The 19,362-nt window shown below is 55.2% G+C and overlaps 2 protein-coding genes across 2 annotated transcripts; one reads left to right on the top strand and one right to left on the bottom strand.

Moving 5' to 3' along the window:
• Positions 1–285: 285 nt before the first annotated feature.
• Positions 286–5,499, bottom strand: KLHDC8B (kelch domain containing 8B). The gene is made up of 6 exons (XM_043590367.1): positions 5,019–5,499; positions 3,551–4,059; positions 2,313–2,477; positions 1,735–1,959; positions 1,535–1,636; positions 286–1,143 (listed from the first exon to the last, which is right to left on the bottom strand). The coding sequence occupies exons 2-6, from the start codon at positions 3,924–3,926 to the stop codon at positions 947–949; spliced, it is 1,065 nt and encodes a 354-aa protein (XP_043446302.1). The 5' UTR covers positions 3,927–4,059; positions 5,019–5,499; the 3' UTR covers positions 286–946.
• A 3,378-nt stretch (positions 5,500–8,877) lies between these two features.
• Positions 8,878–16,730, top strand: CCDC71 (coiled-coil domain containing 71). The gene is made up of 2 exons (XM_043590358.1): positions 8,878–8,979; positions 11,569–16,730. Exon 2 carries the CDS (start codon positions 11,621–11,623, stop codon positions 13,040–13,042), a length of 1,422 nt encoding a protein of 473 aa, XP_043446293.1. The 5' UTR covers positions 8,878–8,979; positions 11,569–11,620; the 3' UTR covers positions 13,043–16,730.
• The last annotated feature ends 2,632 nt before the right edge of the window (positions 16,731–19,362 follow it).

The raw sequence follows: 19,362 nt of genomic DNA, 5'->3' as shown, positions 1-19,362 counted from the left end.
TTGAGGTCATCCTGACCCTGGGGTGCTTTGTTGTAGTTTTCTGAGCTTTTCTTTGACTATCGTGTGAGTATCCTCTAACACCAGGACAGTTGCGGGGGGTGGGGGTGGGGTCGACAGCAGTCATCCTATGTCACCAAAAGAGAAGCTGAGGCTTAGGTGGGGCTAAGACATCAGAGGCCAGATTCAAAAGGCTACTCTGAACCCTCATCCCTGGGAGAGTTGAGACCCCTGAAGGAGGGCCAAAGGTTGCAGGGGCAACACAGGAGTCCACACCAGGGCCACACACCAGATTTTAGCAGCACTTTTACTTTCATGTCTGAACTTCCTGGGTCCTCACAACAGCCCTGTGAGGTAGGTAGGGCAGGAAGGTTTCAGAGATCCCCATTTACGGATGAGGATGCTGAGGCACAGAGAGGTGAAATGACTTGCTCAAGATCACACAGTCAACAGTGTAAAGGGCCCAAAGCCTATATTCTTCTGGTCCTCTAAAGGTTCCTGTATCCACTCCTCCATCCCCTCTGTGTCCCCTGCCCTCTCTGAACCCTCCTGGGGCCACAGAGGCCTTCAAGGCAGGCTGGCAGCTAGGATTTTTCAGGAACAGTCATTGGGGTGAGACTGGTCAACTCTAGGTAGGCACTAATCCTGTGGGACGAGGCCAGCTCTCCCAGCCTCCCACTTCCCAGTTAGACAGAGGGCCCAGTAGTTCCAGAGCAAGTGTGGAGCTAGGCGTGGTCCATGAATGAATGGGGATAAAAGTGGGTATAAGCATATATGTCCTGCACTAAAGACAAAGCCCCCCCTACCCTTTGAGACATTCGTCTCAATTGCCTGCCCCTGTGCCTCCCTCATCCCACAGAGCCACAGTGAGCTTCTTCAGCAGCAAAAGGAGCCACAGACATTTGTCTCTGGCACTGTGCTGCTCCAGTGGACCTGTCCCATCAGGCATTCAGACCCCATCACGCAGACACAGTGCCTCCACAGCTTGGCTAGGACCCTGGGCCACACCCCCAATGACAAACAGCCGGGGCCCAGCCTGCAGACTAGAACAGGAGCAGCGGGCTGTGGGCATGGCAGGCAGGGCCTCCCAGCGCCGCCGTGCAAGGCTGAAGCCCTCCACAGAGCCCAGAGGGCATGGCTGGTTTCCTGCAGGAAAGAGACAGAAGTTGTAAATGGCACAGACTGCAAGGACTCCAGCTCTTTTGCTTGGGTTACTAGGGCCTTGCTACTCATCGCTCCCATTCATCATTCGTTCATTTCTTCGTATTTCTATTTGTCCATTCATTCAGTGGTCACTTGACCTGTTTCTGTCTCCTAAACCTCTGCTGGTACAAAGCCCTCAGTCAGGTGCTGAGGGACACCCCAAGAGTTAGGCCATGCAGAACACACCCTGCCTGCCTCACAGATTGGGAAAGGGAAGCTCACAAAGCTCTGATCCCTGGAGTACCTGGAGAAGGGCAGGAGGGAGTGCTCATGCTTGGGGTTACTCCCGCCTGTCTTGGACTCGCCTCCTATCCCTAGCCCCACAGATACTCACCAAGGCCCCCAATGGCCATGATGTGGCCCCCAAGGGAACCAACCACAAAGTCGGCCCTCTTATCCCTCATGCGCAGGCTGCGGGGCAGCTTGGTCCAGGACCCTGCAGGAAAGGGGAGGTCAGATCAAGTCCCCCAACACACACTGTGCCCCTCCATCCCACGGAAAGTGGGAGGCCAGCCCAGGCCAGCCACTGCTCACCATGTTCCAGGTCGAACATCTCCACAGTGTTGACAAAATGTGGGCGGGAGTAGAAATTGTGGGGCCCAGGCTGCTGCAGGCCACCCAGGCTAAAGACGTTGCCTTCTGCCATGGCACAGCCGGCAAAGGCTCGGCGGCTGGGCAGGCTTGGGTGCCGGGTCCAGGTACAGGCCTCCAGATCAAAAGCCTCAAAAGCAGTCACTGGGAGCTTTCCCTGGCGGCCCCCTGCCAATGGAATTGGAGCACCTTGGATGGAGCCTAGGAGGCCTGGCAGGCTCCTCCTTCACCAGGTTGCTAAGCTTTTACTGCTGCCCACCTTAGCTACCCATACCCAGCTGTGTGCACAACAGAGCATGAATCACCCACCCTGAAGATCCTCAGGCATTGGGGTTTGGTTTTCCAGCCTTAGTAGGGCCACCAGAGGTCAGAGCCTCCAAGCAAGCCTGGTTCACCCAAAACTTCTCTTGTTCTGCCATCCCAGACTAAGCCTGATCCCAGCCAACCTATGAAGATAGGTGCTTCTGCACTTCGAGCCCCTTTCCCACATCCTTCCCCCACCCCCACCCCCAGGCCCTTACCCAGGACATAGATCTTGTTCCCGTGCAGGAAGGTGGAAGCCCCGTAGCAGGGTGTGGGCATGGAGGGTAGTGAAAGCCAGCAGTCCCGCCTGGGCTCATACACCCGAACTTGGGCCTGGGGGGCCGTGTCAGGACCCATTCCCCCCAGAGCATACACCATACCATCTGCATAGAAAAGAGCGATTCAGAGTGCACCTCAGCCTGGCCAGGGCACTCTACCCTGACAGCTGCACTGGTCAGGTCTGGGGGTGGGTGGGGACCCACTTCTGTGTAGTACGTCTCCCAAGCAGCAGAAACCCTCCTTACTTCCCAGAGTGGGGACTGGGAGAGCTAGGATTCCTGCTCTGGCCAGGGCCCCTCCAAGTGAAGAGCAGGAGGCAGATGATCTAATTATAATCCATCTCTGTCTCCCTGGAGATGCTATGGCAACCAAATCTGGCATCTAAGCAGGACCGGTGGTCAGACCTGGAGGCCACAAGGTGGGGACTTCCCTAGGGGAAGGAAGGTGGAGGATGATTTAAGTCGGGGAGGGGCATATGGGGATCTGCTCAGCATAGAGCTCAGACTGGGGAGGGAACTCTGGAGATCAGCTGGGGGCTGGGAGAGGAGCTTAGGCTTGTAGGATGGAGGTGCTGGCTGCAAGCCTTCTGCCAAAGAGCCCTGCCAGCACCTCTATATCCTGCCCTTTTAGAGTAGGTTCTTGCCCTGTTACACCCTCAGGGTCAGCTGGGAGCATGTCTGGGGGGCCTTGGGGAACCAGGTCAGTCAGCTGAGGGCTTCCATGGCAACCATCCCCAGGCTAGCTTGGCCTTCCCATCTCAGGCTCCCTGGTAAGTGTGTATATGGGAGGAAGGTGGGGGGAATCTAAGCACTTACTGGGCTCTGAGCCAAGGCCCTGTTCCCATCCCCCTCCCCCAGACTATTTATAACCCTGAGAGTCATTGAACTACTCCTCCTTGTGTCTTAGAGAGGAGGAATGGTCAGGGAGGTGGTTGGTGCCTCCCATCATTCTGAGGGCCAGCCTGGGCTCGTTCTCCCACTTCACAGCTGGAAAAGGCAGTTAAGGCTGCTGTTAGCTCAGCTCAGAGCTAGGTAGGAGAGGGTCTTTACAAGAATCAAATCTATGTCCAGGGTACTCAGACAAAATTTACATCTTTTTTCCAATCTCTAAGAGTAAGGGACCAAGGAAAGGATGGAGGGTGTTGGAGCACCTCAGGGACCTCCTTAAGGCCACTCACCTCTCTCCACAGTTGCAACCCCCATGGCTGCCTGAGGGAGGGTGGCCCGGCGCTCCCAGCGGCCCTCATCAGCCAGGAAGGCCTCCACAGCAGCTACAGGGCTCTGGCCCTCATCCACACCACCCACCACTAGCACCTGCTTGCCCAGCACCACAGCAGCCGCACCAGCCCGGGCAGTGGGCAGGGGTGCCAATGTGAGCCATGTATGCGAGGCCATGTCCAGTGTCTCAGCAGTGTCCAGGGGCAGTCCAGCCCGGCCACAGCCCCCCAACACTAGCAGGTGCCCATCCTGGTATGCCACTGTGCCATACACCCGGCAGGTGGGCATGGGTGGGAACACCTGCCAAGCAAAGGCCCGGCCACCTCCTGTAGCCATGGTGTTCACCTCCAGTAGTAGGCCATACTATCTGCTCAGGCTGTAGGCCTCACTGAGGGGCATGATGCGGCCTCATCTTGACTCTATCAGGACTACAGGGAGTGTCTGACCAATCCAGGGACCTTGCCTTCACCTGGAGGAGAGAGGGAAAACAAAGGGTCAGGGCCATTGACTAGTCCCTCGGGGTACAGTTGAGCAGTCTGTAGGTAAGGGCAGGACTGGCTCAGAATCACTGGTGGGAAGGCATGGGGGAGGATATACCCCTGTTGGCTAGCACACCACTGCTGAGGTGCCTCTGGGGTGGGAAAGAAGGCAGATTACCAGATACTCAGGCAAATTCCCCTCTTCCTATGGGGCATGAAGGATTCTCCTCCCACCCCCTGCCTTCACCTAACACCTCCACCCCAGCCAAATCTAGGTCTAGGTGGTAGGTAAGTAATCTAGGTCTAGGTGGTAGGTAAGTTGACTAGGATAAGACACTCCACCCTGGTCCCCTTCCCTTCCTTTCAACAATCCTCATTCTGGTGCTTTACATGAATGGAGTCCTACTGTACCCTCCCCTTATTGGCTTCCAGTGGGTCTCCCACATGCTGCCAGGGATCAGACTCCAGGGTATACTTACAACCCTTTTGGGGGCCATTCCATAGAGATCATCCATTCCCACCAGCAAAAGGCCAAGATCAGGGCGTTTGGGGCTAGGAGAGGAGGAGATGGACGCCAGGGCCCCACATTCCCCCTTCAGGTCTACTATCAGGGGGTTGTTCGTGCCAGGTTCCCAGAGGCCAGTCTCCTTGGTGTCCAGAAGTAGGGGAGGGGGGTTGATTTGGGGATCCCATGATCATAGGACTCTAGACTCCCATAGTCCAGGGCGTTTCCAGTAGGAATGAGCAGCTGGACTTCCACAGCAGATCCCCAAGTTCCTCAGCCTTTCCTTTCCCGTGGGGGCCACGCTCCTGGGACCCTTGGCGTGATGGCCTCCTGGCCCCAAACTTCCAGCTCGCGGGAGGCGGGGGGCGGGTCCAGGCGAGCGCGCTTGGGGCTCTGCGCCCAGCGCCCCAAACTTCCCCTGAGCGCGGCTCCTGCGGGACTCACCGGCCGGGGCTCCGGCGCCGCCGGGACGCGGGGTCCGCCGTTCCGGCTCCGTGCCGGCTCTGGCTGGGGCTGAGGCCAGCCTCCGCGGGGCTCCGGCGGGGCTCCGTCTCGGCTCGGCGCGGGGCGGGGCTGGACCGGGTCCGCCCCTCGTCCCCCCTCCCGACTGGGGAAAATCTCCCCCCGCCTTAACCCTGCACCTGCCGTGGCCAGAGCAGGGCGCGTCGACCCACAGTCACACGCAAACCGGTAAACAGACAAATGGACATGTGGACGCTGGGCCTGTCCAGGATTTAGGGTCCGACCTCGGGCGGGAGGAGAAATGAAGCAGCAGTGAGCAGCACAACACGTGTGTGGTGGGGAATCGTTCTGAGTGGGACCCAGCCTGGGGAACACCCGCGGGGGAAGGGGCGGAGGGCGGGCTAGCAGAACCAGCAGGCTTGGGGGACCGGCGCCCGCCCACCGGCACTAAGCTCAAAGAGCCCAAAGACCGGCTTCGCGGCGGCGCCCCCTGGAGGACGTTTGGGGCGTGGCCTGGGCCTTTGGTGGGGTCGGTGGCTGGGTCGCACTTCCCCAGGCACACAGCAGGGCGCTGAATAGATCCTATGGTGGACAGTGAGGCTAGCAGGGGATGGAGGAGCACACAGTGCCGGCCTCAGTGCTTGGCAGGCCCTTCCACAGGCCTGGGTGGGGAAAGTTCTTGTGGGGAGGGTATCTCTGAGTAAGGGATGAACTTCAAGAATCAGAGGCCAGGCAGGTCTCTCTCTAGGGCCTGAGGCCTGGGCTACTCTGGGGCCCAAGACATTTTGTGACTGTTCATAGCAAGTTGGTATGACAGAGGCCTATTTATTTCAGACCCAGACCCTGGCCCAGCCTATCTTCTGAGCATGCAGAGTATTGGCTAAGTCTGTGAGCTGGGAGCCCATTCGTGCAGGTTGGTGGTCACCCAGAAGAAATCCTGTGGGTTTCTGTGCTTGCTACTATCTTGTCCCTCTTTCATGGACAGTGTGTGTCTCACTTTCCCCAGAAGCACATCTGGAGGTAAAGATAGCAGTATATATAGTTAATGTGGGAGATGAGGCCAAGAAGCACCAGCAGAGGAGTGGCAAAAAGAGAAAGCAGCCAATAAAGGGTGTGTCATCAAGCAAGTTACCACTGTTGGCAACTGGGACCAAATCTTGCTGGGTTCTCTCCCAGAGCAAAGGTTGCTTGAGGAATTCATTCTCAAATCTCCATCAGTCACGGGTTGAGAGCTGCTGGGCGGGGGGGGGGGGGGGGGGGGGGGGTGTGGCCACTGAGTCCTTGGTTTGCCAGACTTCTGAAGCCTGCCCTGAGTATGGGCAGAGCCTTCTCCATGACTAGAGAGAGAGTCCAGCTCCTTTCACAGGCTGGCAGTTGGAGTTGGAAGGACTACATGGAAATGGTGGTATCAAGCAGGTTTCAGAACCTGACTAGGTGGCTTCCATCCTCTCACTTCACTCTGCCTTTCACTTGCTCTTCACTTAGCGCACTTGTACCTTCCTCCACGGGGTGTTCACACTGCTCTGCAGAACCCTCACATTTCCCACTATTCCCTTTCCAGGCCCTTTCCCCTCTCCATTCCAGCAATTAAGCGCTTAAAAGCCTCCTACTTTAAGACACATCCCAGTACCCCCAAGTCCCTGCAGCCTCCCCTTCCTCCCCTCCAATCACCTGCTACCTGTTACTTCATGTCCATTGCTCCCCCCAAATTGCTCTTGTCAAAGTCTCGATGGAACACCATATAGCTAAAACTACAGGTCCCTATGGTCTTCATCTCAACTGAAATCTTGCTGACATCTTCAGAGTTTCATTCCTTGTGACCTTGGCACCTCTGCTCCTGCTTGTGCTGCTTCTCAGAGTCTTTTACAGGCTCTGGTTCCTCTTCTCCCTTGGAAGTGGCTCCTGAAGATCCAGCCCTGGCTTTTCTCTTTGTCACATTGACTCCCTCCTTGAGTGATCCCTCCCAGGCCCACTGGCCTCGCCCACAACTAGATATCCACCAGATCTCTGATCAGGTGGAAATGGGTCTAGGTCCCATCACTCAGGGCTGTAAAAGATGCCAAATGGAGAGCAAGAGCTGGATCCTGGGACAACCTTGTGGTCTCTGCCAACCTCATCCTGTCTGATCCCAGTTATGCCTACAGGGTCAGCATCCACCAAAATCCAGGTCAGGTCACACTTTTCTCTGATGAATGCTCCCAGAGTTCCATCTGGAACATACTGAGCACCAAGAGGCAGAAGGGTCAGCTTCCCCTCAGAGTGCTAGGTACCCATAACCCTGACCCCTAACCCCTACTATCCCTCCAGTTCTAATGTCTGCAAGGGATACAGCCTGGGGATGGGTCTACCCTGCTAAGTCCTCCATTTTTCACTGAACTCTGGGATGGACATCACCAGAGAGGGATTCCCCCTTCCAGGACACACCTAAGTCCATGCCATCCCTGATGACTGAGCTCTACCTCTTCATGGGACTTGGTTTTTTTACACAGTCCTGGAACCACCTACATACAGGGGGCCAACACTGCTGACTTTGGAGAAGCTGTGGAAGACAACTGGGGTAGAAGATGAGGCTGGATTGGTCCTGAGAGTAGCAGCTAATTCTCAACCATGGATGGGGCAGAGACAGGATTCACCCACAGTTGGAGACTGGGCATACCAAGGTGGGACTTCCTGATTGTACTAGGAGATCCTGGCCCTTGGGACCCCACCATTCTCCTTTTTCTAACAGAATGAAGAGTTAGAAGCACTGACCCCAAAGGAGCAGGAGTTTGCATTTACTGTTGCACACTTTGGCTATGCTTGAAGGCACTGAGGGCCTTACCATGAGTGCTGAGGCCTTAGGAAGCTCAGAGGTGCCAGCTGAGGCCTAGGGAGGGCGGGGGTGAGTGTTTCCCTTTCGGGGTGCCTAGACCCTTCTATGCCTAAGGATCCTGGGGTCATATGAGGAGGGAGAAAAGCTATTAACCAGTCCCTAAATGAAGCATCTTGTGACTGCCCACAGGCTTCCACCTACCCTCAGCTACTAAATTTGGCACCATTGTACATGTCAGGGTCCAAGAGTTGTGGCAGTATTTCTGCCTCATAGCTCAGGCTCTAACTGAAGTACGAATGTCCCCACTATCTCATCCATGAAACCAGAGTTTCCATGCTGGCTCCCATCCTGGACTTGGGGGACCCCTGACTAAGATAGGCCTTTGGTCAGAGACTGACCTCTTAGACTCCTAGAGTTAATTTTGACCTGTGTCCTCTCATCTGGTGCTGCTTGGGCAATGGGCCCTGTAACCACCATGCCTCTGCTGGCCCCAGCAGTACAGGTAGAGAGACTGAGGTCCCAGTCTCCTAGGCAAAGGACAGGAATTCTGGGAGGCAGGACTTCCTGCCATTGACAGGGCTGGGGTTGGGCAAGGGTTCTCCCACCACACCCATGTACATGCTCTTAGGCAAGTACCCTCAGGCCCACATTGGTATGCTAGGACTCTCAGATTGTACATGCCCAGTTTTGGGCTGTGTGCACGCCAGCACCAACCTTTCACGTGGGCTTCATTGTCAGGAAGAGAGGCAGGGCTACTGCCCTCAGAGGAGATACCCCTGCAACACTCCCAGCGAGGCAGGGGACATTCCTCTTTCCCTCAAGTCAGGAGCTTGGGACTGAGGCAGGCCTTGTCCACAGCCTCTGAGAGCACCTCTGCTCCTCGACTCCTGCACAGGACTGGATGGATTTAGAGCGGTCCCCGCAGCCACCTCCTCCAGGAAGCCTTCCTAGGTACCCACCTACCCCGTTCCCAGACTTTGGGGGAAACGGGGTCTCGGGGGGTCAAGGGTCACTAGGGCGGGCCAGGTCCCGGAAGCGGAAGCGCGGCGCGCTTCCGGTGCGCAGCGGGCGGCCATGTTGGAGCAGCGGAGGCGGCGCAGAGGCGCGTCCTGGGTCCCCGCGGCGGCGCCGGTAGGTTGGGGCCATGGGCCTAGCCGCGCCGCGGAGGGGCCGTCCGCGAGGCGACAGGGCGGATGGGCCGGGCGGTCGGCCCTTTCGGGACCCGCGCCCTCCACTAGCCCGGCCAAGATCCTCCCCCACCCCCACCCCCTGCTCAGCGACCCCACCCTGGGGCTGCGCGACCGGGTCGGGCTCGCCCCGCCCGCCCCGCGCGTTTCGCTGCCTTCAAGATCCCCGCTCCTACCCGCGGCTCAGGCCCCAGGGACGCGGACTCCCAGGCCAGTGGCCCTGATCTGCCCCCCAACCTGGTCCCCTTTGGATGAGGCCTCTCCTGTCTCCCATCTTTCATCAACTTCCCTGTCGGCCCCGGGGGCACGTGTGAAGGGAAGTCGGGGACCAGACTGCAGCCTCTGTTTCCGGAGCCTCTTGGAAAACCCAGAAGACCCCTCCCAAGAGTCTAGACTGACCTGGGCGGAAGAGCCCTCGGTTCACCCCTAATATCTGTGCCTGCGGGGAAACAGGCTCCTCCCTATTCTACAGTTCACAGCCCTGAAAACTACATCCCCTGGAAAGAAAAAAATAAAAGAAGTAAAGTCATGTGCAAGGATTGTGTTTGGAGAATGGCCTCTAGAGAGAGGAAGTGCCAGAGACACCTGAGGATCCAAGAATGTTTCCAAACAAAGAGCCCCAGGGCACTTCCTCCAGGGGATTCTGAAAACTTCCTCTGCTCCATTAGGGCGGTGGGAAGAAGCTGCACAGACGCGCCTCCTGGCCCCAGGGACCTGCCTGATCCCAGCTGATCTTTTAATGCTGTGGTACAGCTGGGATCAGGCTCCCTCTGGGAGCCCTCAGTACCAGGTTAGGCATTAGACATTAGTCATGACTCATGGCCTGTGGCTTCTTCAGAGAAGCCTGGGACAACTTGAGTGTGCCCAGACAGCTCCATCTGGGCTGTACTGAGGTCTGCAGCCCTTCAGACCCTAGTTAGGACAGCTCAGATTTCTAGTGTCCACCTTATTAGCCATCCTGTTGGAGCCTTTGGCTGTCAGACCTTGAGCTCTTGGTCTGGCTGCTTGACCCACAGGCAACCTGGTTGCCCAGACATGTGTCATGAGTATCTGCTACTTATCTTTTTAGTTTCTGTTGAAGGAGAGTCTGACTCTTGCTTTGAGGTTAGTCTCCATGATTTGAGTCCTGGGAGTCAGGCTTCTGAGCCTGTCTGGGGACTCCAAAAGCAGAACTTCTGGTGGACAGGGAGGTTCACCCCTGAGCACCTGGATAACAGCAGCTGGAGGAACAGAGGTGGGCATTGACATTGAGTGTAGGTCTGGGCTCTTTGACTAGACTTAAAGGCTCATGTTGCCCTGCTCTCAGCTGGTTTCACAGCTAGACCGCCCAGCCCTGACCACAGACTCCAGTCACACACATTAAATGTGCCTTACTCTCATTTCTAAGACATTGTATTGGTTGTTCCCCTTTTTGCTCCATTTCCATCTGGTCCTTCCTATTCATCACTCATGTCCCACCTAGGTGTTGCCTCTCCTAGGAATCCTTCCCTGACCCACTGGAAGGCTGAGCTGGGTGTCAGTGTGCACTCCCAAGAACTTTCATGGTCTCTGTCTTGCTTTCTGTACAGGACTCCTTGAAGACGGACATTCACCTCTATTCCCAGGGTTGAGTCTAATACCAGGTTTCTGGCCTCAGAAAATAGAGAATTGAGTTAAAATGGGCCAACCAAACCCAAATCTTCCTAGGGACCCAATAGCATGTTAGATGGTTCTGATGAGCTTCTGGACATTTATCTCAAAACTGCCTTTGACCCATGTGGGTCCCTCCTGCCACCCTGATCCTCACCCTGCCACTATAGTAAGTCAGGAAACCAGGGCTTTGCCCCAAGCAGTGGCTCACTATGGCAAGAGCCCTGTGTATCCATAGTTGTTATTAAGGAGAGCACAGGCCCTGATGGACTTATTATCTACATGCCTTGTCCCTTATCCCAGTGCTCGTCTTTTTTTTTTTTTAAGTTTAGTTAATTATTTTAAGAGAGGAAACCAGTGGGGGAGGGGCAGAGAGAGGAAGACAGAAGATCGAAGCTGACTCTACGCTGACAATAGCCCAATGTAGGGCTTAAACTCATGAACCATGAGATCATGACTTGAGCCAAAGTCAGATGCTCAACTTACTGAGCCACAGGTGCCCCAATCTTTTTTTTTTTAATTAATTAAATGATATATTTTCTTTTTTTTAATTTTTTTTTTTAACGTTTACTTATTTTTGAGACAGAGAGACAGAGCATGAATGGGGGAGGGTCAGAGAGAGAGGGAGACACAGAATCTGAAACAGGCTCCAGGCTCTGAGCGGTCAGCACAGATCCCGATGCGGGGCTCAAACTCATGGACCGCGAGATCATGACCTGAGCCGAAGTCGGCCGCTTAACTGACTGAGCCACCCAGGTGCCCCTCATGATATATCTTCTTTAAGTAATCTCTACACTCAACATGGGGCTTGAACTCACAACCCCGAAATCAAGAGTAACATGCTGTACCATCCCAAACGCCCTTCAGTGCCATTCTTACTGATTCTTTTCTTCTTGTCTTGGAGGTGCCAAGCGCTGATTTGCAGATACCCAGGCAGATCTGCAGTGCCTAATGCCATGAGCGTGGTGGTGCAGCATGTGGAGGAGAAAGCTGTGCACTCCTGGTCGCGGATCTCCACGGCAGGGAAGAAGGCCCTGGAGGAGGCGCTGCTTGTCTTTAACCCCATGAGTCAGGATCTCAGTGCCACAGAGGCCCAGCTTGTAGCCTTCCTGCAGGGCCTGCGGGATGATGGCTTCCAACCTACCATCCTGCGCAGCGGTGATGTCTATGGCTATAGTTCATGCACAGCTAACCCCCCAAGCCAGACGAAGCTGCAAGCTCGTGCCCCCACCCCAGCTGCCACATCACCTCCAGCCAGTGCTCCCCGAACTGCCATGCGACTGCCTGCAGGCCGGGCCACGCTGCTCCCTATGCCACTATCTGGAAGGCTGGCCAAAGCATCCACACCAGCCCTTGCCAAGCACGCTACCACCAACCTGCTGCTGAGCTCCCTGAAGCAGTCAAGTGCCAGCCGTGCCCGGGGTGCAGCAGTGGGCTTCCCTGCCCACCTCTATCCAGGTGTCTACCCTGCCATGCGGCTCTCTGTTGTCCTTGAGGCCCTGGTTCCACTAAAGACTCCCATGCCCTGCTTGGGTGCCAAGCACAAGGCACAGTCACTGCAGCTCTCACTTGCAGACTCTCCCCTGAAGCTGCGCAAAGGTCCAGGGAAGAGACCAGGGAACTCTCGGCCCAAAGCTCCCAAAAAAGGCACAAGCAAGGGCCCCAAATGTCTGACTCATAGAGGCCCCAGGGCCAGACCCCAACAAGGCACTATGCCCCGGAAAAAGACCTGCAAAGCTACTGGGTCCCTCAGTGGCCTACAAATGAAAAGTGGCTCTGCCCTGGGCACTAAAACATCCCAGGCCAAGGCAGCTCGAACACTGGCCAAAGCTGCCCAGGCCAAGGTGGCTCGAACACAGGCCAGAGCTGCCAAGGCCCGGGCAAAAGCCAAGGCAGCACAGATGAGGGCCAAGGCCAAGGCAGCACGGATCAGGGCCAAGGCCAAAGCAGCACGAATCAAGGCCAAAGCCAAGGCTATGCGGGCCAAGGCCAAGGCAGTGCGGGCTAAGGCCAAGGCAGTGGGATCTAAGGCCAAGGTAACTCAGACCCAGTCCAGGAGCAGAGGCAGGCCAAAAGGGTCTGTTCAGACCAGGACTGCAAGAAGGGGCCAGAAAAGCCACCCTGAGACTGTGGGGCAGAAGAGGAAAAGGGCTGAGGAGGCAAAGGATCTTCCTCCCCGGAAAAGAACACGACTTGGGTCCCGATCCCCTAAGGCGTGGCTAGGGCCTGGAACAGCAAAGCTGCTGAAATTCCGGGCCATCAAGGTGGACAGGCGGTCCTCAGATGATGAGGTTCGGCAGCGGGCTCAGCGGATCCTCCGTGTGAACCTGTCCCCTGTAATACAGCTCCAGCCATTGCTGCCATACTCAGCACTCTGATTCCTTCATGTAGCAATGTTTGGGGAAACTGAGCCCAGTTGTCTGTGTGACCAGTGGCACAGTGTGCAATGCCCATGGATTCTACAACCCCAAGGACTCCGGGTGCCTCTCCAGGGCCCTGAGAGCCACCATTCTCCTTTCAGAGACTGGAGGATATGGGGTGGTATGGGCGGGTGGGAGGGGTGTTCTCATGGCGCGATGCACTGTGATTTGTTACTCTTCAAGTTGTACCTCCACTGTTCCATCTATCACGTTTTATACCTTTCCACCTTCCAGTCTCCCTGCCCACCCTTCATGGTCTTTTTTGTGTTTATAGCTGCTGGTAGGCCAGCTTGAGCATATAGGAGGAGTGGCCCTAGGAACAGGGCTGCCAAAGTGGGTCCTGGTAGCCCCGGACAAGTCCTGGATGTGAGTGAAAAGAGTAGCTCCCAGGCTTTTCTAGAGGTGCTGGCCTTTGTAGATGTGTGAGAAGCTGCCCCTGAGGGCAGGGGCAGAGCCACTCTATGCCTCCCTTAGGTCTGCACTGACCAGGTAGGCCCCCTGCAGGACAGTAGGTGGCTCTGTGGGGAACTTTGCACCCAGCAGGTTTTTAGGCCAGGGAAAGGGGGTTTTGTGGTACTACTCCCCAGGGGCCATTGTCTCCTACCCTGCTCTGGCTGAAACTTTGGGGCTTTGCCTGAGCTTGTCTGGGGCAGGGCCAGGCCTAAATTAGCTATAGTATTTCTGCCTCTCCTTGTTCCAGCCTCATCTTCCCCAGTTGATAGCAAGGGGTTGGGAGTTGAGTCAGAGGCCAGGGCTCTGGGTCGTAGAGCCACAGAGTCTGTCCACTGACTGCAGAATTTTCGCCTTGGATGAGTTGGGTACTCTTTTAACTGAACCAGGAGAGTTTCAACACTGCTTCACCCCATCAGCAGTGCTTTCTGCCTGGGTCCCAAGCACTCTGTTTCCAGGTCCAGCCTTATGCCTCCCAACAGGGGCCTGTGTATTTCAGACATTTCCGCTCTTCATGCTTTGGAGAGGGGGCTGGGCCCCAAGCAAAACTAGGTCTCTGCCCATTTGTCACTCCTTTCCTGATTGCCCAGCCCAAAGGCAGTGCCTGGGGCTGGCAGGGACAGGGACACATTCCCCAGAGGCTCCTAGAGACCTACAGCCTTTCAGGGATAGAGGTGGGAGCCTCATTTGAATGAGAATTGGATCTTTTCTGTCTCTATGGGTTAGTCTGAATCCTGGCCCCACTAGTGCTAGCCATATTGGATGGCAGACCTGTAGAGAAGTTCTGTTTGCTTCTTGGTACGCCCTCCCCACCTTTATTCTGCATCTAGTGGCTGCAATTAATAGGGTGTGACCTCCATTGGCTCCCAGGCTCTGGGGACCCCCTTTGCTCCCAGCCTCACCATGGCTTCACAGCCCTGCATGCTCCTTGTCTCTGGCAATCCTGCTTTTATCTACCATGTGAGTATGGGGCCACACCCAGCTCCTCAAGGGCAGCCCGCTGTTCATCCTCTCTCTCAGGTCTGATTTCAGCTCCCATGGCCCAGGACCCCCAGCCTGGCTAGGCCTCCTCTCCAGTCTGCAGCTCCTTTCAGTTCTGCTTCTGCCACCAGCAGGTGAGAGGTTGGCTTTCCCTGAGAGCCATCCAGAGCAGGAGAAAAAATCTCCAGGCCTCTTATGGGGCAGAATGAGGTGGGGGAACCCTTAGGATATCTGTTCAGATGCTGTCCTTCCCAGTCCAGGCTTCCAGAACAATTGAGGAGGTGTCAGACACACTTCCCCTACCTGAATGCTCAAGTGGCAGCTGCTACCCACCTACTGGCAATTTGATTGTTGGCCATGGCCAGAACTTTGTCCTCCTGTGGTCTCTGAGCCCTACTGCATTGTCAGTCACCTCCAGGTGGGGAGGAGGGTGAGGGCTCTGGAGATGGTATCTCTGGGTTTTCGTGGGCAGGTTTGGCTTTGTGGGGGTTCAGATCATTGCTGGGAGGGGGAGGCCTGTGCTGTGAAATTTGGGGCTTGGGGGCCAGCCACGTACCTCTTGCAGGAATCTGAGAATTCCTTCTTTTGTGACATTTGGGATCAGGGAGGCCATGGCACTGAGAATGTGATTTGGAGTGGTCGTGGAAGAAACAAGACCTGATGGCCAGCAGAGAGAGGTGATGGTACCCGTGTGCCCATGTGTGCAGGTCTAGGGTCAGGGCTCAGTCACTCTGATTGGCCCTTGTGGTTACAGGTGTTGAGAACATCACCATCCAGCTGGACCTAGAGAGTGCCTTCTACATTACCCACCTCATCATGACGTTCATCATGCCCCAGCCTAAAGGCTTGCTCTGTGCCTCCTGACCTCACAGCCACCAGTGATGCTTCCCTCTGGTGACCCAAGGACCCCCTCTTGTCCTCAGACATTCTGCCTGGCAACTCTGCTTCTGGAGCATTCAGTGGACCATGGCCACTCGGCATGTATGCTGATACTTTGCCTACAGCTGCTCAGGCCTCTTTCCTGGGATCCCTCCCACCCCTGGCCACAGAAACAGGGCTGGTTTGTGACCAGCATTACTCCAACATTGAGCCTTCCGCTGAGGGCAAAGTCAACCTAGAGGAAGGGAGGTTGGGCCCTGGGGTGAAGCCAGAAGCTCAGGTTTGCTTCTTCCAGGTTATTTTCAAAGTTCTGGACCCAGCCATTTTAAAGGAGAACCCAAACAATCCCAGGATTCAGGGTAATCCTCTCCACAGCCAATCCTGTGTTCCTTGCATGTCAGGACAGCCAGATAATGCAGGGAGGTGAGGTCCTGCTTGGGTGTGTACACCAGTGAGGTATGGTGGGAGGCAAGCCAGCTCCGTCCCCCAGCATTATTCCCTGGCTCTATCCCATCAGGGTCCTCTATTATGGACCTAATATGGCCCCCCTTTCCTGTCCCATCATTGTTCCCCATACCTATGCCCAGTGTATAGGGACTGGCAGTTTCTATCTCTGCCCCATCACAAATTCTTTGTGGGACCCCTTTGTGGTTCCCATCACCACTTTCTATGCCAGCTATCAACAATGTACCCCATTTCTGCACCTGTCGCTGTACCTTATAACTGTCCCTTTTATGAGCCTCCATCACAGCCCCTATCCTGGTCCCCCTGACTCATCACCCTGATGAGTCCTCATCTTGATTCATCACCCTAGCCTTACTTGGTGTCTGGCGTCTCTGCAGCTGCCTCTAGGTGGCACCAGGGTGTCTCTGGGTTGTGACCTCTTTCTTGTAAAACAAGTCTTGAAAGACAAGACACATAACCATAACCCAGCAGAGCAACCCAGAGTCAGGCCAGGTGAGTACTAAAGCATGACATACCCCAACCTGGCTTTTTCTCTACTCTCCACCCACCTTGACTGGTTATTACCAACTACTTGCCCTGAGCCCCCATGCTAGGTTCCCAAGCAGGTATTGCTTGCTCTTCTGATCAGGAGAGAGACACTCAGCAAAGGGAGGTATAAGAGGAAGCTTGGTTCAGTAACTGACTTAAGCTGTGGAGCAGAAAGGAGCCATGGACCCATCTGTCCCATGTGTACATTGAACAAGTGCCCATTGAGCTTCACTGTGTGCCAGACATCTGTCTTCTGAGCAGTGTTCAGTGGGGAGCAGATAAAGTGTCTTGGATCTGACATGAAAATGAGAAAAACTTGATAAATAAGCAAACTAATACCATATATGGTTTGGCTGGATGGTAAACTGATTTCTAGTTTTGATGATAGACTGGGGAATGGGATGGTTTACTGCAATGGGGAAGCAGTTTTCAACTAGTAATGCCAGGATGGGTTATCCAGGAAGAGGTGGGATTGTGCAGGTCTCACCTCAGGAGTGATGCCATGGTTGGAGCAGTGCAGAGGTAGAATTATCACCATTAGGCTGTGGTCATCCTAAGATGGTATCCCTAGAGGAGCAGGTATGGGGGAGTCCCACAGCATGAATGCTGGGGGAGGTGGCTGCAATGATGCAGAGAGAGAAGAAACCCTACCCCTATTCCATCCCAGCCATAGAGGGATAATGATCAGTGCACCTGAGGTCCCCAGTCTGTGTCTCCAGAACTCTTTCATGTGACAAATCTCCATGTGAACTCCAAATTGCACACGCTGGGTGATAGGCTGCTGGAGGAGCCTAAAGAGACACCCCTTCTACTACTATGTCCTTTAGGAGCTTGTGGCCAGAGGCAGCTGCCTATGCCATGGCCATGCCTTTGAGTGCAGGCCCACAGCTAAGGCCCCAGCCAACATGAAAGGCATGGTGAGCGCCATGAAAGAGGCATCCTGTGGCTGCTGGGGTGGGCGAGCTGGGGGACTGGGGCAGACTCATCTTGCTCTCCTCCCTGCCAGGTGCGTGGCCTTTGCATCTGCCATCACCACACAGTTGGTACCCACTGTGAGCATTGGTAGGACCTATGCTAGTACCACCTATGGCATGCAGCAGAGCCTGGGCACCCCCACACCTGGCAGGATACGTGCCGTGTCCTCTGTGCCTGGCCATAATTGCCTAAGTCAGCCCGCTCCATATCCATCTTCCTTGTTCTGCCCCAGAATGCAAGTGTAATGGGCATGCCCACAGTTGTCATTTTGACATAGCCCTGTATCTGGCATCTGGCAATGTGACTGGAGGCGTGTGTGATACATGTCAGCACAACACAGCTGGGTGCCACTGTGAACTCTGCCAGCCCTTCCACTGAGATCCCCAGGAGGAACCCCATTCTCTTCACTCTTGCAAACGTGAGCCTTCCAATCCCCAATCCCATCTCTGACCCTGATCCTTCAGCTCCATGGTGACCTCTGACCTAACTCTGTCCTCACTTCTGACCCATGATTCAGCCTGTGACTGTGACTCTATGGCTACTTTGGAAGGGGGGTTGTGTGATGCCCACACAGAAAGACCCGCAGCCTCCTCTCTGGGCAGTGTCACTGCAGAGTTCATGTCGGGCCAGTGCTGTGATCTCTGCCGGCCTGGTCACTGTGGCTTAAGCCCCACTCAGGCAGAAGGTTGTCAGTGTGAGTTATCCTGAGAGTAGACCGAACCCTCATGTCCTTGCTCTGCCCCCAATCACTGCTCTAATGACACATGCATGCACCTATCCCTGCAGGAATCCCAATAGCACCCTGTGAGCCCTGTGCCCTAGCCCGTAGACACTACCCCTGAGGTCAGGTCCCTGGCACTCATGCCTGTGATACCTCCAGCAGTGCCTGTCACTACAAACGCTTTGTCTCTGGATGGGACTGCAGACTTTATCTGGTAAGCCTTGCCCCACCTTCTGATTTGACCGTGATTTTGGGCACTAGGCTTCTAGCAGCTGACAAGTATAAGGCTGTATAATCAGTGTGACTCTAGACTGAGCCTTGCACATGGGTTGGTTCTACTCCTTGATCTGGTTACCAAGGTCAACACCACCTCAGCTAGCTGAACCAGCATATGCCCTCAGGTGGGAGCTTTGGAAACATAAAAGGAAAAGCAATGAAGCAAGTTACAACATATTGTGCACTGGGTTTAAAGATGTTTCGCAACAAACATATTTGGAGGAAGACTCAGTCCAAGAAAGAATTCCATCCACTTCTTGCCTCTCCTTGAACATAAATCCTTTAACTTTTACTTTAGCCTCTGCAGTATCCTCATCTTACCTCTTATGAAGCTGTGCAGGAGTATACTGAGGTCTCCTCACCCCCTCTCAGCTACAGCCAGAGGAGCATTGAAGCCCTGTGCTCACTCCCCTTCCTCTTGCAACAGGCAGTCCCAGCATATGACCTCCTAGGCCCCAGATCTTCCTGTCCTTTCTCCACCTACTTGTTCTCTCTTACAGTCCGAGTTCTGGAGTCTGAGCGGTGACTCTTTGGGCTACGGGCCTTGTGACTATGCCTACAGCAATGGGTACAAGGTAGGGCCTGGGAGTTGGGATCAAGTGATAAGAGTCAGGAGTTGACTCTCCTTCCCTGCCCCCACGTTAGTTCAGGTATTCTGCTGGGGAGGGCCTCTGCCTGTGCTACCCCCACCTCCATGGCTGCCATGAATTCCCATCTGGGCACTTCTGTGTTGCCCTTGACCAAACCACTGCTGAAGCTGAACTTGGCCAGGGCTTCCAGCCAGCTGACCCCCTGTTGCCTATGAGTGTCCAGGAGGAGCAGGGGCAAGAGAAAACCAAAGCTTAGACTTGGTTTTCAGGGGAGGGAGGGAGTGTGTGGAGACGACTGGTTTGAACAAGAGGCTGGGCTGGGTTAGGAAGGTGAGGAAGTCTAGGTGGGAGCATCAGCATGGTCAGAGGTTTGGTGTCTTAGAGCCCATATTTTCAGGGCAGTGTGGGAGAGG

The sequence above is a fragment of the Prionailurus bengalensis genome, chromosome A2 (genome assembly GCF_016509475.1).
Source record: "Prionailurus bengalensis isolate Pbe53 chromosome A2, Fcat_Pben_1.1_paternal_pri, whole genome shotgun sequence".
NCBI lineage: Eukaryota > Metazoa > Chordata > Mammalia > Carnivora > Felidae > Prionailurus > Prionailurus bengalensis.
This window is presented reverse-complemented; position numbering and strand designations above follow the sequence as displayed.